The sequence below is a fragment of the Rousettus aegyptiacus genome, unplaced genomic scaffold (genome assembly GCF_014176215.1).
Source record: "Rousettus aegyptiacus isolate mRouAeg1 unplaced genomic scaffold, mRouAeg1.p scaffold_m13_p_6, whole genome shotgun sequence".
Taxonomy (NCBI): Eukaryota; Metazoa; Chordata; class Mammalia; order Chiroptera; family Pteropodidae; genus Rousettus; species Rousettus aegyptiacus.
The window spans coordinates 96,493,752-96,520,201 of NW_023416309.1; the positions used below are offsets into that span (position 1 = coordinate 96,493,752).

The 26,450-nt window shown below is 45.9% G+C and overlaps 1 protein-coding gene and 1 long non-coding RNA gene across 4 annotated transcripts in view; one reads left to right on the forward strand and one right to left on the reverse strand.

The window, feature by feature from the left end:
* Positions 1-26,150, forward strand: part of LOC107520663 — a 32,656-nt gene extending 6,506 nt beyond the window's left edge. For both annotated transcript variants that reach the window (XR_004951301.1, XR_004951300.1), the window contains one exon: positions 3,562-26,150. This is a non-coding gene — a long non-coding RNA (uncharacterized LOC107520663). The remainder of the gene's footprint in view (positions 1-3,561) is intronic.
* Positions 958-26,450, reverse strand: SP2 (Sp2 transcription factor). Of its 2 annotated transcripts, none has more exons than XM_036222360.1 (7): positions 26,358-26,450; positions 11,202-11,278; positions 9,468-10,442; positions 5,210-5,525; positions 3,915-4,089; positions 3,503-3,696; positions 958-2,190 (listed from the first exon to the last, which is right to left on the reverse strand). In XM_036222360.1, the coding sequence occupies exons 2-7, from the start codon at positions 11,262-11,264 to the stop codon at positions 2,090-2,092; spliced, it is 1,824 nt and encodes a 607-aa protein (XP_036078253.1). In that variant the 5' UTR covers positions 11,265-11,278; positions 26,358-26,450; the 3' UTR covers positions 958-2,089. The 2 variants fall into 2 exon arrangements, with proteins under 2 accessions (XP_036078253.1, XP_016020170.2); XM_016164684.2 differs by lacking the exon at positions 26,358-26,450 and adding an exon at positions 25,016-25,075.

Consider the following 26,450-nt stretch of genomic DNA (forward strand, 5'->3'; position numbering starts at 1 on the left):
GACTGGCTCTAAGGGAAAGCTGTTTGCCTGCACATGCAGGCCACTGGTGACAAACAAAAAAAGGGAATCGATAGCTCAAAAGGAGCCTTGCCACTCCTGCACAGAAGAGCAGCCCTGGCTGTGTCCTTTGAGGATGAGTAAAAGGCATTGTCATTGAGAGCCCATACTGCTCTCTGCTTGAGAAACAACTGATTCTCCCTTCAGCCCACATGCTCTCAGGCCCCACCAGTGTACTGAGCTAGTTCTGATCTCAGTCTTCACAACATCACAACTCTGACCTTTCTAGTAGCTCTGCACCACCACCCCCCCACCCCCCCACCCCCCAAAAAAACCCACCTAAATTTCACATCTGCGGCGCTTGCTCAAACCAAAATCAGCTCGCTGTCCTCCCTGGTGCTGGTAGAGGGGATAAAAGAAAAGCTGACTCTATGGCCAGGGTTCTCTCTTGGACAGAGGTGGGCTCCTAGCCTGGCCCTCCACCCTAGGAAAGAATCTTGGCCTCGGAATTGTTTTCTCCAGAACTCTTTAGCCTTCTGGAAGTGAATAAGCCAAGCCCCTTTGGCTCTTTCTCCCAAGCTTCTTACTAGCAGGCTCTGAGGCCAAAGCCTTCCTTTGTCCAGGGGTTAGAGATGAGTAGAGGAAATAGCCTGCTGGTAAGGAAGACACAGCTGTGACTCGAATCTGGGCAGAGTGTGTGCCTGCTTTGATCCAGGCAAAACTGGTTTATAGAAGAGAACAAAGCAGAACACCTGCCCTGTTCTCCTGGAGGTCCCACTCAGGTGCTCTGGGGGCTCGTGCCAATGCTACAAGGTCTTCTGTGTGGCCACTGCCCTTTTCAGATCAGGAGAGCAAGGTCCCGCCATCGTCTCAGTGGATCACTCTGAGAGACCAGGGATCCCTCTGAGCCCCCTCTCCGAGCTCTCTGAGGTGGAAGACAAAGGAAGCTGCACTGCCAAGTTGCAGATTTTGCCTCAGGCAACTAAATTTATTAGCAAGAAAAAATTTTTGTCAGCCGGTGCTGAACAACAAAGTACATCGTTAATAAAGGATAACAAATCTGTCACTTAATTCATAAAACATACCTCAAGCAGTTACAACTAAAAATAAAGTTGGATTTTGTTTAATTTAAAAGCCTCAAAAATAACAAGCAATATGTTTTTAAACATGTAGTAGACACAATTGTCTATTATACAATATACACTGTACATAAGTAGAGCTTGGGCCGGTAGGGGTGGGTGTGATGAGGGGAGAAGGGAGAGGTTCAGGATGTGAAATTTTTATCTGAATCCAGATTTGAGTTGAAATGCTGTGTCATTTAGAAAAGAGAATTGCTAGAGTGAGAAAAAAATTCATATGCTCATCATTGCCCCCCAAAACCCTAAAGTGAAAGCAGGCATGGGGGAGGTGAGTAACAAGGACAGGAAGAAGGGAGCAATTAAATAAAACTTTAAAGCACACACAATACACAGTGTTCATCATCTGAAATAGAGTATAAGGCAACGTTTTCCATAGAAAAAGGGATCCGGGAGTCCATGGGTAGCTTTACTTTTTAAATAGAAAGTTGGAATGTGCTGGAGAAGAGTTGTGGCAGGGCTGGGGCATGTGGAGCAGAGGCGGCCTCTTGAGCCCCTCTGGAGGTGGATGCCAATGATGCCCTTGGTGCAGGGCCCAGGGCGTCCGAGGTGGCCAGGGGGCCAAAGAGGTGCAGGAGAGAGGGGCATGGCACGATGATGTGGCTCCGGCAGTGTTGGGGGGTGGAGGGGGCTCACTTTGCTCCTCGACGGAGTGAAATTTATGTTTTTCCTTTGGAAATAAGGGTTCCCACTCGTCCTGATTTAGAACGTCTCATTGGGCATGGCCAGTGTCCACGGTCTGGTGAGAGGAGGGCCAGGGCAGAGCCAATGGGCTTCAGAAGGAGGCGAGTATGGGGCAGCAGAACCCCTTCCTGTGGGGACAGTCGCAGAGTGGGAGGGAGGGGCTGTGAGGATGGGCCCAGTGCAGCCATAGACGGGGGACTCTTTTCCACCAGGGGCCCAGGCAGGACATAGACGGGGGACTGCTTCTTCAGGGCTTCCTGCCTCGGTTGGCCTTACAAGTTCTTCGTGACCAAGTGGGTCTTGTAGTGCTTGGTGAGGTGGTCACTCCTCATGAAGCGCTTCTGACACTGGGCACACTCAAAGCGTTTGTCACCTGGCAAGAGGAGATGCTGTCACTCATAGAGCCCATGTGGAGATGCTGTCCCAGCCCCGAAAGAGGAGGCGCCCATGCGAGGCATGCAGGGTTCCCTGTAACGCCAACGTCGCCTTGTCGTCATACTCTGCCTACTTCATGCTTACACATTTGCTCCCTACAATCTACTGATCTAAACCCTTTGGTCAGTTCTTATTTCTCTTCACCACCCATCTGACATCAGTCTCTAGCCTATTTTTGTTCCTATTCTTATCCCTTGCCTGAAATGCTGGGCTTGAACCCCTGCGCCCAGGACTCTTCCCATGTAAGCTATTGCCTGCTTTCTTCTGATCTTTGTCCCTTTGACTCCCACTGGCTCAGCAATGCCATTCTATGCTGACCTTTCAGCCCTCAGCCCACACTTAGTCCAAACCACACTGACCCAGGCTATGTCAGCTGCTGTTCTGAGTATTTACTATTCAGCCTCTGAAGGTTGGACATGACCTGAACCACCACACTGGCCAGGGGCCAGAGTTTTGGGTCACGTGTCTCCATCTCCAGTCACAGGATAGGAGTCAGCTCACTGGAAGCTGTCCTCAAATGTGTGGACCAGTGGAGATACCCGAGACAATTTTAGGTGATAGATGGATGAACATTTTTCATTTTTATGGTTTTGTATTTATTTGCCAATGCATTTAAACATGTTAACTATAATATCAAGCTTGTGATGTCAAAAAGATAGTGACTGGACATAAATAAGTAAAAATAGTGAAATGATGTTAGGAAAATCATTTAGTAAATAATAGCAGGAAAGGCAGCATGGGGTAGTGATTAGGCATGTGGATTTGGAGCCAAGTCTGAACCTGGCTCCACCAGACACTAACTGCATAACCTGACCACCTCTCCATGTCTCAGTAAAATGAGTATAATCCAAGTACCCTCCCATACAGTCATCATGAGGATTAAATTAGTAATCTGTAAAGGGTGCAGTCCAGTGCCTGGCAAGCTATATATCGGTGCTTATTAACTAAATAACTATGCATCTATGGTAAAAATCATCAAGGCTGCATAATGCAAACATCACTATGGAAAACACTGTGATAGAATGGCTTGAAAGAATTTTCTGGGTAGTCTTGGACCCCTAGAAGACAATCTGTAGATCTTGCTCAGTATGGCAGTTCCTTGGCAGGGCCAGGAATCTCGATGTCACTGAGGGCAATGGGGTGGGGGTAGGGGGAAAGGCCAGGGCCATGTGGGTGCAAGTGCCAGGGGAGGGGTGGGGGTGAGGAGCCCTCTGTGGGTGGGGGTGTGCCACTGGGGAAGGGGTGCAGACCTGTGTGGGTGCGGGCATGCCGCTGGAGTTCGTCACTCCGTGTGAACCTCTTTCCACAGAAGAACCAGTTGCAGACAAAGGGCCGTTCGCCAGTGTGCAGGCGCACGTGGGCCCGCAGCAAGGACGTCTTCCGGAAAGTCTTGCCACAGTCGGGGATATGGCACACATGCTTCTTCTTGCCCTGCTCTCCAGACCTGAGAATGGAAGGTGGGGTAGAGGGAAAGGGAAGAGGAGGGAGGGAGGAGGTAGAAGACAGGGGCAGAACAGGATGGAGAGAGGAAGTGGGGTCAGGTCAAAGAATACAGGAGAGGTGGGGCAGCCAGGTGTCCCTTTCTTGGTCTGTATCCCAGGGAGGGGGTTGAGAAACAGGGTGCCTGCCAGGCTGGCAGTCTGGCTCCTCTCTTAGCATTACCTCTTGTCCCCATCCTTGCAGTTGGGACACGTGCAGGCCATGCGGCGCCGCTTCTCCCCTGGCTGGGCCTCTCCAGCCAGGGCCTGCTCCATCTGCAGCTGGATCTGGGTGGGGCTCAGCCCACTGATGGTCAGATTGTTCCCAGAAACATTCTGCACCGTCAGCTGCTGCTGCCCTGTGGGGAGGAGGAGGAGAGCAAGGTTCAGGGTGAGGAAGCCTCACACCCTTCTTCCCTTCTGCACATGATGTTAATCATAGTAGCTAATATTTTCGAAAGCCTATTATATGCCAGATGCCACTTTAGAGACCTTAAATGTATATTAACTCATTTAACCTTCATACGCCTATGAAATAGTATTATCCCCCTTTCTCAGTTGAAACTGATGCTCAATAACAAATCAAGCTCACACAGCTAATAAGTGGGAGAACCCAGACCTGAAGCCAGGCGGCTGACTTCAGTCAATGCCCTGAACAACTACACCACATGGGCTGCATCTGCTTTCAGACAATGACCACATATTTCACTTGGGGCGGGGGATGGGGGGCTTGTCTTGGGGGTTGCTCTAGAGTGTTTCCTCTGGAAGCTCCTCCAGCCTTAGGCCGTTGTTAAATACCAACTCTGCTCTTGAGAGAAAGTCTCCAGGGATTTTTGTTAATAAGAGTAAGGAAACAGTTCTATGGGCTTTGAAAAAAATGAATTACTCTAAGACTCACATAAAGCCATTCAAAGCAGGGGAGTGTCTCTGACCTATTGCTGATATTAAAATGCCACTAGCCTAAAAAAGGCCCTTCACCCAGCTAAAGAAGGCGAGGAAGCATTTTTTCTAGGTAGCTACGATGCTCCTTTGATGATCTGCGGCTGCTTTCACACTATAAATATTCCCAAATATTCCCACTCGGCCGAAGTGCAGCAGAAGCCAATCCTTCCAACCTTAACTCAAGCCTTTCCTCCTCCTAGAAGCCTTTAAGTTTCTTTACCTGGAACCTCTCTTCAACATCTGTCTTTGGTCTGGACCAATCTACTTTGTGTTTGTGTGTTAGTTGGAGTTTTCCTGAGTGCATCTTATTTTCTAACCATATTCGAGGTCTTCAGCTGTCAGGTAGGGCCAACATTCATCTTAAACTATCTCACAGGGTTACTGTAAGGACCAAGAAGATGTGTCTTTTAAGAATGGATGAGGCAAGTGTCCGGCAGTTTCCTCACTGTTGTTACAGAGCTGGGAGCCGGCCCACAGATGCCATGTGCGGGGCTACAGGCACATATCCCACACCCTGGCCTAGGGGCCTTCCCTCACCGCCAGTGTTGGTGATGGTGACGGGCACACCCTGGACCTGGACACCATTGATGTTGATGGTCTGCATGGCCTGGGCCGCCGCCGCCAGCTGGGCTGCGTTCAGGCTGATGATGCTCCCAGCGGGGGCGATCTTTGGCAGGGGGCGCTCTTTCCGGAGAATTGTGGCTGAATGCTTTTTGCTGGTCCCACTGCTCGGATGGGGAACACGGGACGCAGGGCTGCTACACGTGGTGGCAGAGGTGGTTGCAGCTGTTGCTTGGGGGCTGTCCTGGACAAGGACCGTCTGGACCTCACCGGAAGGCGTACGGATGTAGACCTGGGAGAGGCCAGAGAGAAAAAGTCAGTGACCAAATATGGGACAATTTGAACATCAAAATAATAATACAAATAGACTGTACCCTATCAAATAAAATAGGAATCTATAATTCCATACTGACATAAACAAATGGAGAAGAGAATGACAGGATTTAAAAAACTGCTATCACATCCTTCAGTAAAAGGGCTCCTAGGAGAAATGGTTGATCCCAGGGCTGGGAAAATACAAGGAATGAAGAACTACATGCTATAACATGGATGAACTTTGTAAATATCATATTAAGTGAAAAAAAGCCAGTCTTAAGAGATCACCTATTATATGATTCCATTTACGTGAAATGTCCAGAATATGCAACTCCATAGAAATGGAAAATGGGGAGTGACCATTGAAGGATACAGGATTTCTTTTGGGGGTGATGAAAATGTTCTAAAATTAGATAGTGGTAATTGGTACGCAACTCAATATGCTAAACACCCTTGAGTTGTATGTACATTTTAAAAATGAATTTTATGGTATGTGAATATCTCAATAAAGCTGATTTAAAAAAAATGAGAGCATGTCACAGCGATACAGGAGCCAACCTGAAAGAGCTCCTAATGGCCGATGTGAACAACAAAATAACGTAGTCGATTATAACCCAAAGTATAAAAGAAATATACACGAATCCCCACTGATATAAATAAATGATTGAATAAAGAAATAAATGAAATAGAGACAAATCTTCCTTACAGAAGAATTCCAGATAATATGTAGATAATTTCCCTTCCAACATGTAGAAGTTAATTCTCACCTCCACTACCACCCAGGAAGGTAGGTGGGAGACTTATCGACTCGCATCCAAATAATAGAGAAAGGGAAAAGTAGCAACTTACAATGAGGAAACCTGGCAAGCACCGACTTAACCAAGTGATAAAACTTAACATCAGGAAGGTCGTGAGTACATCACATACCCCTCATATAATGTGATGAGAGGGGTATTCTGCTTCTGTGGTATTCTTTCCAAAAATCCATAACCCTAGACTGGAGGACATTCTACAGCAGCAGTCCCCAACCTTTTTGGCATCAGGAACCGGTGCTCCAAGAGAATTTTAACACCTGATGATCTGAGGTGGAGCTGAGGTGGTGATGGCAGTGCTGGGGAGCGTCTGCAAATACAGATGAAGTTTTGCTAGCTCACCTGCCTCTCACCTGCTGTGCGACCTGGTTCCTAACAGGCCACGGACTGGTACTGGTCTATGGCCTAGGCGGGTTGGGGACCCCTGTTCTACAGGATACCTGACCAATGTGCCTCAAGACTGTCAAGATCATGAAAAAGACTGAAGAACTATCAGACAAGAGGGGCCTGGGGCAATATGCCCACTAAGTGCAAAGTGGCATCTGGACTGGATCCTGGAACAAAAAAAGGACATTAATGGAAAAACTGGTAACATCCGAATCAAGTCTGGAGTTTAGTTAACAGTAAGATACCAATGTCAGTTTCTTAGTTTTGACAAATGTACCTTTCGTAATGCAAGATGTTTAACAATGGGAGAAGCCAGGTATGAGACATACTGTACTACCTTTGCAACCTTTCTGTAAATACAAACTTATTCTAATATAAAAAGTTAATTTTTAAAATCTCCATCATAGTAAAAAATACTAAAAGTCTGATGAGGAATGGGATATTTACATAGTCTCAAAGTGATATTCCTACTCAAAAATGCAAAACCTGCACAGAGTCACGAGGAAACACTACACAAACCTACACTGAGGAACATTCTACCAAATAAATGGCCTGTAGCCATCAAAAAAGTAAAGACTGGGCCACTGTTCCATATCAAGAGACTAAGTGGACTTGACAACTAGATGCAATGTGTGATACTGGATGAAAACCTTTTGCCACAAAGGAATTATTGGGGCAAGTGGTGAGACCTGAATGGGGCCTCTGAACTAGACATTAGTGTGTTTCACTGCTAATTTCCTAGGTTTGATGGCTGTATTGTGTAGAATGTCCTTGTGTGTATGAATTATACACTTTCTATAAAGAATTTGGAAATAACAAGGGATCGTGGTGGCAACTTATGTTCAAATGATTCAGGGGAAAAGTTCTTTGTAAAAAAAAATATCCTGCCGTGATTTTGACTGGTTATTTTTGATTCTTGGATTATTTAGGACTGTGGTTCACATTAAAGGCAAGCAAACAAATCTCATGTCATCTCCGAATAAACACACAAATTTCATTTCATTTTCTGGTATGTACCCCTTTGGCAAGTCATAGCTAATTTTCTGTGTATCTGAAGATTCTGTTACCAGAACATTTTTTGTTCATAATGTAAAGCAGGGATAGCACACTTTTTCTCCAAAAGGCAAATAGTAAATATTTTCAGCTTTGCAGACCATGAGGTCTCTGCCTTGTAGTGCAAATGCAGCACAAATGGTCACATCTGTGTCCAACTAAACTTTATTTGTAAAAACGGATGGGTAGGCCAGATTTGACCCGAGGGTTGTGGACGGACAATCTCTGATACAGAATCTAACACATTTTTTAAAATGTGCATATCACGTTAGGAATTTTTTTAGCTCTAAGGTTCAAAACAGCCTAACATATATAGTTAATAAGGTACTAATTGTATAACAGATGGCACCTCAAGATAAAGGAAAAATTTGTCATTAAGAAATAATGTTATAGCTAAATCATTCTGCATATGTATGAGTATTTCCTTAGGAGGACCTGGGTTTAAGCCCCGCCTCCATCAACCTCAAGATTTGGAACCTCAGGGAAGGGAGGGGAGACACTACTGAGGTTGTGTACACCTGTACAGGTACTTTCATCTTGTTCTCCACTTTTTAAAAGTAGGTTTGATAATGAAACTTCACAGATACTGTAATAAGTAAATTAAACAATTTAGAGAATATCACTTGGCAACACATCACGCTAAAAGGGAGGAGGCATTCGAGGGCAGGACCTCATGACTTCCATGTCCATAACTCAAATTCAAGGCAATTCTCCAGCCAGCAGATTACCCAGCTTCCTACTGTCACTCACTGTGATGCCTTGGTTTTCTCTAGACAACTAGATTACATATCCTTAATGGTAAGACCTGTTTTTTCATATTTAAAAATAAAAATCCTCATCCTCAATTTTAATTGTAGTACTTGCCACACTGAGTCAAGGTGAAAAACAAGAGCGCGTGGAATTTGAAATCTGAGTTGTATCCTGGCTCTTGTCATCTATCCACTATGAGATCTGGATACTTTATAACTTCTCTGAGTTGCAGGTTCTCCATCTGCGACATGGGCATACTCTCTGGCATTCAGTAGGTGTATACAAATAAAACCTGCCTCGCAGACCCAATATACTTCAGAGCAGTGGAGCACCTCAGTAAATGCCCAAAATAAGAACATTCTTGTGAAAGTCAACATCCCAGATGAATCTAGCCTAAATGTTCCTGCTATCGAGGTTGGCTGTGGCTTCCTATTTTTTCCTTGTCATTAACAATGATCAGCATTTTTCTCATTGTCTTACTTTACATCAAATTCTATGGTCCTGACTAGAATTTTTTCATTCCTGGGACTGTTCTGAGTGTGTAATTCTATAATTTAAAAAAAAACAAAACAAAAAACCTATTATTACAAAGTATGTATTTGCCCCTTACATACCCCCTACAAAAGACCCCCATAAAGAAAAAGTGGGCAAAAAAAAAAAGAGAAAAAGGGGGCCAAAATATAGGTATATAGGTATGTTTCATCTGACTTCTACACATATGCTGTACTTGGCCCTATGAAATGAAGAGAGCCCATCTGTCAGGCGGAAATAGCCAATCACTGCCCATCCTCAACAATGCCGACTCCCAACACTCAGATCAAATCAGACATCTTAGCATCATCTTTGAAAGCAAGCTGAGAGGGATGAAGCACTAGCCAGTTAGAGAGGGAGGCAGGTGCAGAGGGTGTGTATGGTACCTGAGTAGATGTTGGCTCAGCCGCCTGGATCTGAAAGTTCTGGGAGGGCTTCTGGGGGACGGTGGGGAGGGTGGCAGATGCCGCCTGTACCACCCTCAGGGCCTGCTGGGGGATCTGCACCACTTGCTGCTGTTCGGCCTTGGGGGGTACCACCTGGACCTGTTGGACCACAGCCGGCTGGCCCCCGCCGGGGCTCTGAACAATGAGCAGGTTGTTTCCTGCTTGGATGATGTTGTCTGCCGTGGTCTCAATCAGCACCGTCTCCACCTGCTCAGCCACAGCCACAGAGGGCTGGGGGGGAGGAAGGCTCTTCTTCCTGACTTTCTTGTTAGTCTTGGACAGCGGGGTTGGGGGGCTCTCTGTAAGGAGCTGAGTGGCAGCCCCAGTGTCGCTGGTGTTTACGAGATTGTTGACAGGCAGAGTAAGTGTCACATTGCCGCCCCCACCTGTCAGCTTCACCACATTGGCCCCACTCTGCACTGAGGTGGTAGTCGTATTGGACTTCTGGATGGGGGCTGGCTTGATGGGGACAGGCTTGTGACTGGATGGTGAGGGTGTGATGATGGCTTGATTGGTGCCAGGGATGATCTGGATCTGGTTGGTGAGATTGGACTGTACTTGGATGGTCTGGGAACCGCTTGCCTGAATCTGAGGGACTGCCTGGTACTGGATGTTAGCATTTGATCGGGTCCCTTTGTTGATCATGGTGGGATTCTGGATAGCGAACACCAGCTGCCCCCCAGGATAGGACGTGCTCAGTTGTGACCCCTGAATCTGGAGGATGTTTCCTTTGGAGGACAAGATTCCAAAGCTATTCTTGCCAGGACTGAGAGGGAAAGGGGCAGGTTTGATAGGAACGAGTTTCCGTGGTGTGGGCTGGGGAGGAGCAGGAGGCGTCACAGCAGCTTCAACAGCTGGAGGGCCAATTTTGCTACATGTTGCAGCAAGCAGGGCTAAGGGAGATGGCTGGGAGTCCTGCAAAAACCAAGCAGAGAGTAGGAATGAGACATGAGGGCCTGTTGCTCAGCCGCCATTTGCCTGTTTTGATCCTTTCCTCTGGGCAGGCTCCTCCCCACCTCTGTGGCAGGCAGGGTGCCAGCATCCTCCCCCTGCAGGGTCCTGCCTCCCCTTCCCTGCTGGTTTCTCCACTGAGTAACTGCGAGACACAAGGTGGGAGATGTCTTTCTCAGGAAGAGGCTCCTCAAAAGCACCCCATGACAGGGTGAACTAACAGCATGAGCTGACCACTTAATTCCCTCTGGCCTTGTTTCTAACAGGTAAGAGGCACCCTCAGCTCTTCGGTGGAGTTCCCCTTGGCCACAGGGATTAGGGGGTCCCTGATTCCTCAACTGAGATAGGATTAAGGGAGGGAGGGAAAGGAAAGGGGGTACACCAGGAGGAACAAACCCTGTTGGTCAAGTGTTTTCTAGTGCGTGGGACATGACATCAACAGGAGGGCTGCTCTTTTGCAGCTACAAGGAAAGAGCCGCTGGGGTGTGGGGACACAGTCTCTTTTTTCCTTATCTGCCTGACCCAACTGTGACACCTTGGGTTAAGTAGCCATGGTTTCTTAGTTCAGGAACAGTAGATAACTGAACCTTCTCTGGTCTCATAACCCAGGGTATCTGTAGTGAGCCAGTACGGTGAGTTTTCAGCTGTTGTTTAATGGGAGCTTCAGTGAGTCTGTCCAGGCTGATGCAGCACCCCCACCCCCAGAGCCCACTGCCCACTTGCCTGGGTGGTGGAGGCAGCGGGCTGCAGGTAGTCACTGGGACTGACAGCGGCAGTAGCAGCCATGCTGGTCTGTGGATCTGTTGGAAGAAAAGAGAGTAATGCACAAGATGCCTAAAAAGAACCCAAGGCCCCTTGCCTCAGACTTTCTTTTTGCCTCTATTTGCTGATGCTTGTCCAAGAGATGTTAACGACCTTTCCCCACTCTTCCCTACTCAAGGTTAGCAACCCTACATCTTTTTCAGTAGATGACGTTCTTCTTTCCCCAGACTGCCATCCAAGGCTGTGAGGACAGCTGGTCCTGCCTCCCCTGCAGTCATCATGAGGCCTAAGATAACATGGAGAGACCGAGACTATACCAAGAGCGGTTTCGGTAACTAAGCTGTGCCACCTAAGGGAGCCCTCTCTGTGGGGCAGCGCCCACTCTTCCTAGCTAGATTGGAACCCCTACATGGTGGGTGGGGGTGCCCCCATAGCTAATCTTCTAGCTCTGACCCAAGCTTCTCGCTGTTGTAGCCAGATGCCAAGCCAGCCTGACAGATGTTTCCCTCAACCAGAATCCCTAACAAGGACATACCGACTCCATGTGAAAGTCTTGGGTGTTTATGCTCAGCGTTTACCACAAAGGCCCAATCCCCAGTTACTGATCTATAGCATATGGGGAATTGCTTTACATGATTTACACTTTTACATAGGACAATACGTATGGCCTCATACTAGGTATCACCTCATCAGCCCCATAGGTATCACCAAGACTAGGAAGCTAATCACTAAATACAATAAGAATGAAAATAGAGTAAATTCTACTTTTGTTTAAACATATATATTTCTGTGCATGAATATAGCAAGGAAAAAATATTAAAAATGCTAAAATATTAAAAGCCATTATGGTGCCTGGATTTGGCTTGACGTCAAAGAATTTTCTCGTTTTTCTTATTTTGTCATTTTCCCACAATGAATACGCTCTATTGTACTTTTAAAAAAATAATAATAATAAAGAATGTTGAGGAAGCAATGAAGGGAATCTCTAAACTTAAGTTTCATCTAAGAGAAATATAAAATAAGTAAAATGGAAATCATGAGAATTTTGGGTGGGGGGGCGGGAATCTAAGCCATCTTATAATTCATGAATCACTAAGTAAAAGGGCACTGGGCAGAGTCAGACTTGTACCCAGAGCTTTGGAGAGCAGAGTTCAAGGGGTATGGAAACAAGAAGGTTATGGCTTCAGAGACTTGAAAAGGCAGAATGGCTCAGGCATTGAGCCTCTGTTGGGTATCTGTCAAGAGGAGGCTAGAAGTTGGGGAGAAAGTGGAACCATTCCATTTTGGGGTGGGTCCCAGGACCAGGGCCTCTGGCTTCTCTCTTTGGGAGAAAAATTCTTAAATGGGAAAAGGTAAAGGAAAGGTGAAGGGGGGACTGAACCCAGGATAGACGATGGACACCAATGCCTTAAAATGGTTTCCAGGCCCAAAGGCCACACAAACTGCACTCCATACTAGAAGAGACTTTGCAGCAAACTTACAAGCTCTGTGAGGAGCCAGAGGCAGCTCTGGGCAAAATCCAGAGTATAGACAGATCCTGAAATATTACAGACATTGATCCCTGGCACACTCCTAGGACAAATGATTGAATAGTACTACAATTACTGATGAAGTAAGGAAGCAGTGATCATAAGGAACAGGCAGAGGGTTGCAAAAAACATGTCATGCTGCATTTTCTCTTACCAAGGCATTGGACATTTTCATAATACTCTTCTAAACAAGAAGGGAAAACACTGCAGGCCGGATGATAGCCTAGTTTGGGGGCTAAGATGGATGTGCCTCCACGCTGTCCTAAGACCATTGCTGCTGCAAGGTCAACCAGGTGTCTCAAACTTGGGATAGGTCCCAGGACCAGGGTCCATAGGCTTCTCCTTGGAGCCACAAGCTTTCTTTACCAGAATGTTTTATTCCTGCATTTTCCCTGTGAAGATCATCTTTTAAAAATGAACAAATACTATAGATCATTGGGTGACTGCTGCTTAGCCATTTTCCCATTTGCCCCGAGTATACCTGCCAGCAGCTCTTGCAGCTGCAGCATTTACCCTGAGATAACTCAAGGATTACAGTCCTAACCTTACTCTCAAAGTTTGCATGAAATATCTTGCTTTTATTATTATTATTTTCATATTGCTCTAGCATATGAAAGACTATATATAGCATATAGCCTTTGGAAACATTCTATTTATAGTATTCTGTTTTTAGTAGTGGTATTTCCATTTACAAAATACAGTAATTCTCAATTGCTGAAAATGTCAAATCCTAGAAAACGCAGCACTCCTATATGTCACGTTAAATGAACGCTGGCCGCGAGCTGCACTTTTTTTTCTAAACAGGAAAAGGGCTAACCAAGATTCGTACATTTCAGGGACTGTGTGTGTGCGTGTTTACAACTATATTGGTGCCAAGTGGCACTACTCTAACTGTGTGGGCTAATTAAGACAACTTAATTCTGTGCATTTAACTCATGAGGCATTTGTGCAAAGTTAAGGGATGCTGGCTCTCCAGAAGCATGGGAGGACTGTGTCACTAGGCAGGAGACACTGCACAGTGGGCCTGAGGAACTCAAGAAGCCCAAAGTGTCAAGTCTGTACCATGTTTATGCTGACAGCAGCAATCCAGGTTCAATCAAATGTCATCCTCCCAGAATGATGTTGTCGATTTACTGGCTTTTTTGTAGGTATTAATTTTATAGGAACTAGATCAATGAGCTGATACACTAATATATGTGTGTAATTAAGTTATAGCATTATAATTAAAACAATCCAGATTGACTCAAAATTATTTTTTCTTTACAGCAGTGAGGTTCAAACTATTTAGATGACGAACCACAATTATAAGAACAACTTACATCAAAACCCAGAGCGCACGCACATCCACACATCCACCCACGACTTCCCTTACCTGTCCTGTGCTCATGCAATAAGAGTTTCTAGAGACAAAATGTGCCCTTACTACATGTGACAGGCTTGATAGTTTTCTACTGTACTTCATATTTTAAAATAGTGGTTGTGACTCACTAAATCGAGTTTGTGCCCTAGAGGCTGGTAAATCCACTTTAGAGTAGTCTATCCACCTTCCAAGTTTGGGAATCTATGCAAAAACCTAGAAGGCAAATTCATTCTGCAAATGTCTGAAAAGGACTGTAAGCATAATGGGTGTCAGTATTAAAGTTCAAAGAGAGCATAAAAAACTGGTATGTACAGGAAGGAGGCTTCAGACCTAATTGAGAATTCAGATGGTGCCGGCCACCAGTGGGGAGTCTGGGGCATTCCTCTCAGTCCCACTGCACCATTTGTAAAACAGAGGTAATGTCATCCTCATGGGATTCCAAGGGGTGTAAGTAATTAATATGAAAAGCATTGAGCACATGGTGGGTAATCGGTGGTGGTTTAAAATTTAAAGTTGTGTAAACCCTGCACTTAGGTTAAAAAGCAAAAATCACATGCGTATAGGACAGGAAGACAGAGCTTAAAGTGAGTCTTATGTGAAAAAGCCCCAGTGGTTTTTGGCTCAAAGCTAAATGGAAACCAAAAGAATCTAGATGAGGTAGCCAAAAAAGCTACTGGAATGCATTTCCAAAAATTCAATCAATCACAGAAGAAAAATGATAGATAGTCCTAGTATATTCTGCCCACTTGGACTACATCTGGAGTGTCAGGTTTCATTCTGAGGGACATTCTGAGAGGGGAATTTGCAATGTGAGCTGGTTCGGAGGAGAGCATCAATGGTTGTGATCAGGATGCCAGAGCAGCAATACCCACCAGAGTATTTATTCCATCTGTGGGTTCAAAGAGGGGCACCAAGAAGGCAGATTTCGGATTAATAGAAGGGAAAACTTTCAAAAGATAGAATCAGTTGCCTTTTGAGGTAATGTTCTCCCTTCTCTAGAACCATTTAGCCAGAGGCAATGTGTGTCTGAGATGGGATGTCTAGATGGGGTAGGAAGTTGGATTGAATTACCTTAAAGATTTTTATAATTCTCAAACTGCATTGCTGATAAAAACAGAAGAGTGAGTTAGTTGCTGGCGGGGTTGGGAACGGAAGGCAGGGGCTCTCTCAGAAGGCTCCCTGGGCTCAGTCAGGTTCACTTCGCTAAAACTGGTGAGTGACTCCCTAAGACATCCTCTGTTGCAAAATGGGAGGACACTGGAACAGGACAGAGTGCAAGCGAAATGAAAACTAGCCTAGAGCTTCTTACTTATCTCCCTTTCCCATCTTCCTCTCTCTCTCTACAGTCATTATTACTATGGACCCAAACTGTTTGGAGACCAGGCTGGGCCCCGAGTCTTCAGTTAGGAAGCTGCATCAGAATCTATTGAAGTAAGTTGCAGACTGCTGGCACTGGACCTTGCACAATTTCAATTTGGTTTTATTTTCCTCCCTAGCTGGCTCTTGAAATACTCCCTAGACTGCAAACCAATGTAAGTAGCTCTCTTAGTATCATTCAGAACTTTGTGGCCCTGCAGACCTGGGCAAACAAACAGAGACCAATCACCCTACCATGGCAGAATTACATCCTGAGATTAAGCATGAAAAGGAAAAGAGAAGCATTTCCAGTTGGTATTTGGAAATGAGAAGTGGTTAAGAAGTAGCGTAGATAGGTAACTGCAAGACTATGATCAAAGTACTTTAAACCTCAATTTGGGACCTTATATTTAAAATGTGTAATTTGGACATAAATTGTGCTTAACATTTCCTTCATACTATTCAAAGTGAGGCTAAATAGTATATGAAGAATGCAAAAGGACTCTTAGGCAGTTATGTAATTGTCTTTTTTTGTTTTGTTTTGTTTTTTGTTTTGTTTTTTTTTTACCACTTCTACCATTTTAATTGTACCCATTTGCTTTCCACAGCAGTTTATATATCTGGTCGCCGAAGCCTACATTTAGCGACACTAGTAAATGAGATTACTGTATATTTTTGAAGGAAAAGTCTGCCTTTATCATTCAAACTCTTCATTAATTCAGGTTGGCTAAAACTTTCCCAACAGTACGATGGCTGATGAAGTTTTACAGTGATTTACTATACATGCAATAGTAGTTCTCTTAGGCTCCAAGGAAAACTTCCAAGGACATCAAAGCATCCAGTGCATGATGGGCCCACACCTGACTTTCCTTTCCCTATACTGGAACCCAATTTAATTTCAAGACCAGCAGAAGAGCATCCCCTGAGTACTCCAGCTCTTGATGCGCAGATCATTCCTCTCCATCTCCATCCCCTCCAGTTACAGCCTTCTTTGCCTCCTTCCTCGTCTGCCTTCTTTCTCACTTGCGCACTAGCAGTGGCATTGGAATTTCACCCCAATTCTCTGCTAACACTGCCCTTGCCCAGGTCACCAAGGACCTCCTCACTGATAAATCCAAAAGACTCACTTCAGTTCCTGACCTTTGACCATTCCCACCTCCTTGAAATCCTCATGGATGTTCTCCTGCATCTCTTGACCACCTCTTCCCCCTTGTGGACACCTCTTCTTTTTGCCACTTCTTAAACACTGATGTTTCTCAACATCTGTCCTTCTCAGCTAATATCCCTTCCATGGGTGACTGGGCCCACTCACATGGCTTTAGGTACCTTCCACAGGCTGATGACTCCCAGGTCTCTGTGTGGCCCAGGTCTCTTCTAAGTGCAGACCAGTATACCCAGCCCGCTGTGGGCCTTCCAGTTGGGCTGCCTACACAACTTCCAACACTGAGCTGTCACCTTTGCCCATCTCTCCCCAGCTTTCTCATCCCCAGCCACCAGGGGCCCTCTTCCAGATTCTTAAAGAACCTTCATCTCTGCCACTGCCCTTTCTTTGCTAAGAGCTCTTTCTTCTCTTTACTAGCTAACACTTACTCACCCTCAGGAATCAGCCTGTTTTTTGTTTTTTAATCAGCAAAATTTGAGCGCCTACTTTGCAACAGGCATGTCACTTCCTCAGAGAAGCCTTTCAGGATCCCTGAGATGAGGTTAATTTCTCTGGTAACACTCACCACCCATTAAATAACCATGGGCTAAATGTCTCTCTCTATATATATTTTTGGGAGGGCCCCCCAAGGGGACCAGGTCTGTTTTCACTGCTGAACTGCTACACCAAGCCTGGTACAGAGCACAGCAACCCTTCAGTGCCTGTGGGTTGAGTGAATGTCTTTAGTTAAACCAGCCTCTCTTCTGGCATTTCACAACGAGACCTGAGCATCATCCTCATCGCCAATCAGTCATCAAGTCCTCATGATTCTACCTCCTCAATATAAACCTCTCTCCAGTCTCTACTCATTGCTCCTCAACATCATCACCATTATCCTATCATTAACTACCCTGAGTTCAGCCTGAAATACTGCCCAAAGCCTTCAGAAATGGCTTCCTAGCTGGCCTTGCCCCATCCCATCCAGCCTTCACAATCTGGGGAGAAGAATCTTATCATAATGCAAATCCTATCTAGCCACTCTCCTGATTAAACTCTTCAAGAGCTTTCCAGTAGATTTTGTGATAAGCTTGCAGAGGCAAAAACAATCTGACCCTCCCCTCCCCTCCCCCCTCTACCTCTCTTGCCCTCCAACTTTCCTGAGGTACACTTCAGTTTTTTCTATTTCTGGAAGTACAACATGTGTTCTCTCACTTGGAGCCTAAACATGCTCTCTCCCATTTGTCTATTTCCAGTCCTCCTTCAGAGCTCATTTATCATTCACTTACTTGGGGACACCTTCCTGAGCTCTTCCCTCCCACTCCCACAAGGTGTGCAGCAAGTGCCTCTGCTATAGGCCGGGTAGGAGCTGGGCCCCACAGCACCCTTCACAGCACTTTCGCCCACCATACGGGAGGGAGTGTGTCTCTGCCCTAGGGGTCTTTCCATGGGCTGACTCAGGGAACACCATATAACAGGAAGAGGCCGCAGTGGGACCCCAAAGTCCTGGCCATCAGACTAGGGGCTGGTTCCACTGGTCTTTCACTTGAGAACATTACTCTTGAGACAAAGGGAATAACAGAAAAAAGAGGCCCAAAGAAATACCACACATTAGGCTTCTAGAAGCTCTTTTCCTTCTGGGAAAGAAATTGGCTCAAACTTCATAGCCAGGCCTTGTGGGTACTCAGCTTTTTTTTTTTTTTTTTTCTTTTTTCTTTTTCCTCCTCATGAGTTCCTACCATCCTAGCTATGGCTTTCTTGGCCTCCTGCTTTGGTATTTCCTCTGGAGGAATTTCACTCTGCACAAATAGTCCTGCTGCCTATTTCGGTCAGCTCAGCTGGGCCTAAAGCCAAGAAAACAGTTTCTAAGCCTAGTCTTTCCCAGTTGCCCAGCCTGGAAGTAAGTATTCAGAGCTGGTAAGGGAAAAGCAAGCCAGGCTGGTTTTAGACAACAAAGTGGATCTCAAAGGGAGCTGACAAATGGGCTAAGGGAACTGGCTTGTAAATGACTCCAAATTGCACTCAGCGTTTGAGAAGCAAATTTCGAGCAATCATAATAACTATATAAAAGGAGCTCAATAACAGCAAAAGGAATTTCTTTGACTCTTATTAAATAAGAACAACTCTGGGTGGTGCCTTGCCAATGTCACAGACCAAAGGAGGAAGTAAAGAATGGAGATCCTGGCTACACTCACACCTAACTGAGCTGTCCATTCTTCCCTACTCCCAACTTTGACTGCAGCCTCAGCCCATGACCTTGATGTATGTCCACAATTTCATCAAGAAATTAAAATTCCCTTCATTAGCTAAGATCCATTATTTTGGGGCTTTTTTCAAGGAAAATTCATTGTAAGAGACACCTATATTTGCTGTCCCTAATTTCTTTCCGGCCAGTCTTTCTTGAACCTGCACTAACCAGGCTGCCCACTCCCCATCCACACCACGAAAACTGCTCATGTCACCGGTGATCTCTAACGGTTCATTCTTAGACCTCATCTTATGTGTTGATCTGGCAGTTGACCCCTCTTCCTCCTTGAAACACTTTCTTGACTTGGCTTCAGGACCCACTTGCCAGGTGGGCTTCCTACCTCTCCAGCTACTTCTAAGACTCCTTTGCTGGGCCCTCTCTCCTCTCCAATTCTAAATGGTTGGGCTGCTCCAGGGCTCAGCCTTGGAACCTGTTTTTCTTCTGTCTACACCTATTTCCTGGGTGACTTCATGTAGTCTAGTCACTTTAAAAACCTATAACATATAGGTTCTATATAATGACAAGTCCAAGATTTCTATCTTCAGATTTGTGTATCTGACTCCCTACCGAAATCTCCACTTGGATGTATTAATAAATATCTCCAATTTAACTAGCCTTAAACAGGGCTAATGACATCATCCTAATTTTGTGCCTCCTTCAAACTTCCCCACTGCAGTGAATGGAACTCCAGTCCTCCAGCTGCTCTCAGCCCAAAACCTTGGGAGTCATCCTTAATCCCTTTTTTCCACACTCTGCATTTCAGTCAGCAAACACAGCTCTGCCTTCAAAGTATATTCGGAATCTAACTGATTGCTTTCACCACTACCTCTTGTTATCACCCAGGTTGAGGTTCCCATCATCTCTGCCTTGAAAACTGCGAAGGCCTCCTTCTTGGCTGGGCTTCTTACCTTGTTCCAGTTAGTCTATTCTCAATAAGCACCCAGTGAGACACATCAAACTTAAATCGTGGCATTATTTCTCTGCTCCCATTCAAAGTAAGAGCCCCCCCATCACCACCACCAAAAGCATCCATCTCCCATTTAAAGACCCAAAGTCTCCACAGAGACACATAGGGCCCTATGTGACTTGTCTCCTGTGACCTCTTTGACCTATCCCCTATCACTGTTTCAGCCACAAGGGCCTGCCTCTCTGTCGTTCCCGAACTTGCTTGGTACGGTCCCTTCTCAGGGCCTTTGCACTTGAGGTTCTCTCTACTTGAGTGCTCGTCCTCTGCCTCTCACCTCAGATTGAGCCTGGCTCAATTTCTCCCCTCCCTCACGATTTTACTCAAATGTTCCTTTCTCATGGAGACCTTCCCCAATATAAATTGCACCTTCACATTCTTCTTATTCTCTATTCTAATTTTCTCCTTAGCACTTCTTATTGTCTAATATCTATTAGTTACTATCTATTGTCTCCCACTAAGATGGACTTCTCTCTGCCTTACCTACTGATGTACTTCTCTACCTGGCACAGAGTACGTGCTCAATATATATTTGTTAAATGGATGAATGAATCCTGGATGCTACAGAGTGGGAGAGCCTAAATGAAGTTTAAGAACCAAAGGAGAAAACCTACAGATTTGCATATCCTGGCACTCAGCTGGGATTTGCTCGCCAGGTCAGCTCAGCTAATCCAGTCCCAGATGGAACTCTCTCCCAAACCTACCAGTCATCTCACACAGGATGAACGCCTGTGCGTGGGCCAGCACAGTTCATCCTGCTCCTGGACAAATATCACAAAGCACACACATTTCCACACACCAGGAAATACATTTCAGTGCTTCTTTCAATTAACATATATTGGGGGGAAGTTCTTTTCTAAGTTAAGATAATCAGGATATCGGCTATATGAATTCCTCTTATCCATCTCCATCCTGAATTCCTCTCCCCAAAAGTGACCGTGTCATTAGCTAGTTTGCATACTGCCTGGGTCACACACCGTCATATTAGAAGGGAATCTGGAGAACTGAGTGAGGACATGGAACAGCAGGGGATAGTGAGAGCTCTTCATTCTGACAGAAGCAGTCCCAGAAAATAGTGTAAAGAATACTGAGCCTCAGAATTATCTTGGAGAACAGGAAAAAAAGGAATCGAAATTATACCTTTCCCCTCCTAAAGAATATCATTATGTAAAAAGACGTGTTCTCTCTGCTTTGGCACATTTATTTGTGAGTCAATCCCTGGGCTAGGATTGGCTTCTGAAACGAGTGATGACTTCATTTCCCCTGGGAAGAGAGGGCTGGCTTACCAATTACTTTTGCGAAGGCTGGGAAATATTTTGGTCTGTTTTTAGGCTAATCTGAGACTTCCAATTAGACACTGACCAAAAGCAGAAATCTGCTTACAATCACATGGCCCTGCCTGCTGTCTCTTATTCACTATTCAGTCTCTGAGAGGACACTTTGTGATTCCACCAAGTCCCACAGCAGAGGTAACAAATACCTCAAAGAGGAAGCTCTAGAAAGAGGACATTTGACGGCCAGTGCCTACTGGTTCCTGAGCCATTTTCACCCCCTGGCTGAGATGAAAGAGGGCATCTAACAGCTTAGGGACAAACTGTCATCTTAGAGCCCTTAGCAATCTCTAGGGCCCTTTAAGCCCTTATGAAAAACAATAGTCACCCAAGCTAAACCTCTTCATTGTGATGTACTCAGGCTTCTGGCTAGGTACAGCTCACAAGTTTGATGTTGAAACAAATTGTAGCTAAGGAATGAGATGTCCAAAGGAAGGATTCAAACAGTTGGGTCTGTAAGCATGCTCCTCCCGGGACACAAACAGCCTTGACGTCTTGACACTGCTCAGAGCAACACTACTCACAGGGGCAAACTGAGAAACATCTAAACTGGGCACTTAGCCCTTTCATACTCCCTTGCTCCTGAGCACAGCCCACCCAGATGAGAAGCACAATAATCTTGTGCCAGTGGCTGCCTCTGAGCATCTGGAAAGAGCGCTTCCTAAACAGGAAGCGGAAGCTGCGGCTTTCTCCAGGCTGTAAGCAGTGACTCTGAGCTTGCTTCTGGGCTCTCTCTTCAACAGTAGAAAAATCAGTTTTCCATTCTTGAATCCTGTCAACTGGAACAAATCCACCAGTACCACCTGGAAGCATCTCCTCAAGGGTACTCTCTAATCCTGTTCCTACTTAGGCTGACAATGCCCTAGATAACTGACAGAAAAGTGAGACTCCCTACCCTGAGGTCTCCTAAGAGAATGCTGCTAGCCAGAAAAAGATAAGTTGATGACTGAGGAAGAACTTCTTAGAAGATCTAAATGCTGGCTCCTTAAAGGAAGAAATGAGGAGAAAGCTTTTTTCCTCCTTCCTTCAACATATCTATAAGTCACACAAGAGTTGCATGTGGATCTAAAAGAAAAGCAGGCAAAAACCGAACAAGCAAAAACATCAATAAATGTATTCCATAATGCTGTTCATTTCTCAACCCAGCTTGTACTGGTTTGATCCAGCATATAGGCCAAGTGTTCCTGGTTTTGAACTTGCTGTGAAGAAGTTCAGAAATTAGTTAAGCTATACAAAGGGACACTCAGGATGTATCACCCAATGAACTTTTAAGAACGTATTGGAGCTTCTTCATATAGATTTTACTCCAAGTCTGCAGCCCACGAGACTTCAGACTGGACCATGTAATTGCTTAAATGCAGAGGTGTTCATACCACTACATCTCTATAAACTTTTTAATATTCTACCCACCCTTTAAAGCAACATTTTCTCTGCACATCTTTCATTCTGTGGCCATTGCCCACCCCCTCCAAAACAATTCCTAAATTTTTCAGTCTCTGGAAGAGAGGCTTCTAATTTATGTGTATACAGAGAACAGAGGGAGTGAAGTCTTAGAAAAACATGCTACATTTCCACCACAGAAATGAGGGTGAGTAAGACCCTATTATTGACTTCTGAACCCGTCAATAATAGGGTCTAGTGGTTGGTTGCAACAAGCTTAGCATGTCTTCACGTGGCTCTAGGTACTTAAAGTAAGCTTGAGAATTTTCACATACCTATGACAAAGGCCTGTTCAGACTACAAGGGACCCTGTAATTTCTCCAAAAAAAAAAAAAAATGCTATTAATCGACAGAAGAACTTGAAGGTTCAAGGCCAAGATATCAAAATGAACTACCATATCTGTTATACCATGAGGGCCCTTACCCAGACATTTGCCAAAACCTTCTTACATCATCTTCTCTCTGCTACAGGCCTCCAGAGGCCCAAACTTTAATAGAATCTGAGGCGGGGCGGGGAAGCTGGCCAGTCTATATGCCATTGACAGTGATGCCAAACTCTTCCTCTTAGAGCCATTTCTCCCTGCTAGGCAGTCAGGTGACAATCCAATTATGAATTAACACTATTTGGGTCTCCGTGGCAAAGACTGTCTTTAACAGCCTAGCTCAGGGAGATCGTTAACTATGTCAGTCAGTTTTTTTTTTTTCCTTGTTATTGCTGCTTTTAAATAAAGAGGTTAAGTCTCGGTACAACCAAGTGGAAGAGCCAGAATTAGAAAACTTACCAATCGCCCCAGCCAAAGAGAATCCATTTCCAACAGGCATTAATGCCTATTAGAAGCCACTGAACTCTAATATCATCAGCCCAAGTGATAGTCTGTCTGACAGATTTGCCCCCTTCATTATACACAAGAGTTTAAAACAAAACAAGTACTTGCAGTTATATTCACTATTGCAGACAAAAGATTTCTTTGTGTTAATTAAAATTACTTCTATAATGTGGACTCCCCTATCATTCCCTTCAAAGCCTCTCTGTGAACTGGCCACACCCTAAACTTTCTAGCTCTAAAAATATTAACCAAAATACCAACTCAATACTGAGTCCTCTACTATAATACTTAATGCATTCTGGGGTACAGCATGAGAGTTTTAGACAGTGCATGCCAGTACCTTGAAACAGTCATCACCCTTCTATCTGCAATAAAATCGGTGCAATGGGGGACCAAAGACCAATTCATTGCTTAAAGTAGATCTACTGGCTCCTCCCTGTCTCCAGGAACAACATATAAATGAGTAAGAAGTAACCTCAGAAGAAGAAACAAAGTTCCGGGAAATGGACACAGAGAAAAGCCAGACTGTTTCTCTGGATCAAGTTAATTAAGAAACACTTAAACAAAACAGTATATTGTAATCAAAACCAAGGAATGCAGTGAAGACAGGTTTCTCAATTGCCCAGAGAAGACACAGTTCCTTTTCAACTAAAATTAGAAAGCCACCAAGAACATAGACAAAAAGCACGAGTAAGAGGAGATCCTTGTCAGCAATGGGGATAGAGGTGGGGTGGAAGAAAATAAATATCCATTTTGTTTTATTCTGTTCATCCCTAAGGTTTGTGCCTGGCCTTTGAGGTTCAGCAGTCCCCCCACTTCCCCTGCAGGACGTCAGGTAATAGGCTAGGAGCTCTGTCAACAAGTTCTTAACCGTCTCACAGTTCTGCTAAGAGCTGGAGGCTCAAGGATTCAGGTGAACACTAAAGGTTTTTGCCCACTAGCAGTATAAGACTCTCAAAGGTCATGAGCCTAGGGAGTGTCCTCGTGTCCTGATACCATCTCTCGACTGGGATACATTAGTAACCAGGTTGGTTTCTATGCCCAGCAGTGCCCATGTATGTGGCTGGTGCTGTCTGAATTTCAAGCATTCCTTTGCCCCTCTCTGCACTCGGAAAAGACCTGACTCGCTGGTGGGCACCGAGTTAGAAAGTGCCCCCGAACACAGTGCAAGCACGAGGGGCGTCGGCCACCTCCTCGGAGCAGACCCAGACACGACCCACAGGCGGGACAGCTCTGAGGCCGGTCGGCGACTCGGCGGAGAAGGGGGGGGTGGGGGTCCTAGACTGGCCCCAGGTGCCCACAGATCTCAACAGCCCCCGGAAGCGCCGCCCTCCCGTCCAGCGGGCTCCAAGGGGGCGGGGAGTCGAACGCCCCCTTCCGGGTGCCTCCGCCCGGCTGGCCAGCCCCGCTCCTCCTCCGGGCGGGAATGCTCCCTCCCCCGCCCCTCCCGGAGCCGGGCCCCGGCGCCAGGCCCGGCCCCAGGGGGCAACCCCCGGCCCCGGTTCCCCCTCCCTGCAGCCTCTGCCCGTATTCCCGACCCTTGGGGGCCGGGAAGACCCCGCCGGCAGCGGCCAGGACCCACCGCTCATTACGACATCTTCCTCCCTGGCCTCCGCCGCCTCCGCCGCCACCGAGAGCCTGACACCGCCCGCCTAGCACCCGCCAATCCCGGAGCCCGCCACCGCCCGAGCGACGGCAGCGTTCACCAATAGGAGTTCTGTACATTGGGGACCGACAGCACTACTAACCAATCAAAGAGAGGTATCTAGAGCGACGTTGGTTTGGCCAATAGACCCGTGAGATGTCACTGATGGACGGTAGAAGTTACCAACCGGAAACCTACTCAAGAGTGAAAGACGTGTTTGCTAGCCAACTGGCGGGAGGCAAAGTCCCGCCCATGAGGTGGTTGATGGACAGCAACAGGAAGCTAGATGGGGAGGAGCTTAGCTGAGGACTGGTTTTTGTATTGGTCGTGGTTGACCTTCCACCCACCTCTAACCCAGAGGATGAGTGATAGATCTGCCCTAAAGCCAATCAGAAGTCCTCAGGATGAGGCCGAGAAAAGCCCTGTAAATAGCTTGTACATTACATCTCAATCAAGTATCGCCCTGGTGTGCTTGGGGCTTCTTCCTCTTCGGCCACTCAACCACATGCCTGGTGAGTGGAAAGCCACCAGCCTTTTATTTAGTCCCTCGCCCTTCAACGCCTCGGGAGAGGGAAATGAGCCCCCAGGCGACTTTATACGACTAGGCATTGGAGTCTGACACAATAGCGGGAGTTGGGCCTCCGTGACTTCTGAGAGAGGGCATTATTTTTACCGTCTCAGTTCAAGCCCCTGTAATCGGCACCTGGTTATTGCAGTGACTCCCCCCACCCCTCCAACTGACGGCCACCAAGTGTGAGCATCAGAATCACCTGAAGCTCTCTAAAAGTAAATTGCCCCTGCTGTTTCCCAATCTTAAGCACGTCTGGGGGCACTCCTTAGAATATGCATTCTAACCAGCACCTCGGATAGACAGAATTAGTGTCTGTCCCACGTTCCTTTTTGAAAGAGGTGTTGTGAGTAAAGCACTTGGCGATGCTACCCGGATAGGTTTATCTTCCTCTCCTAGATCTTTTTCCTGTATACGTGTAACTTGGGAAGGCCACATGGCATTAGTGAGAAAGAATCCGTTCTGGCTTCAGACCAGCCTGAGTTCGAAACTAACACATCCCACTTGCAGAGAGGCCGGGTACCGAAACTCTCTGAGCCTGTGTCCTCATCTGTAAAATGAGGCTAATCACACCTACACTTTAGAGCAGTGGCTTGCTTTCTTTCTTTTTTTTAAACCTTAACTCCCAGTAAGAAATGTATTTGCATCCTGGCACAGTACACTTATACTCCTATGAGAGTGTATAAGAAAGTTTCCAAAAACAATACTTACTTTTACTACCTGTGATGCGCTGATATTTCCCATCGTTATCCTATCGTCTTTCTTTCTCTTTTTCTTCCTTCCTTCCTTTTTTTTCTTATTTTC

Bases quoted from the DNA above. Each gene is read 5' to 3' on its own strand.
- SP2 (XM_016164684.2), bottom strand. The intron at 10,443-11,201 runs GCAAGTGGGCAG...TGGTTTTTGCAG, and splicing joins CCGCTGCCTCCACCACCCAG to GACTCCCAGCCATCTCCCTT. The intron at 2,191-3,502 runs GTCTGCACCCCT...TCCTCTTGCCAG, and splicing joins GCATGCCCGCACCCACACAG to GTGACAAACGCTTTGAGTGT.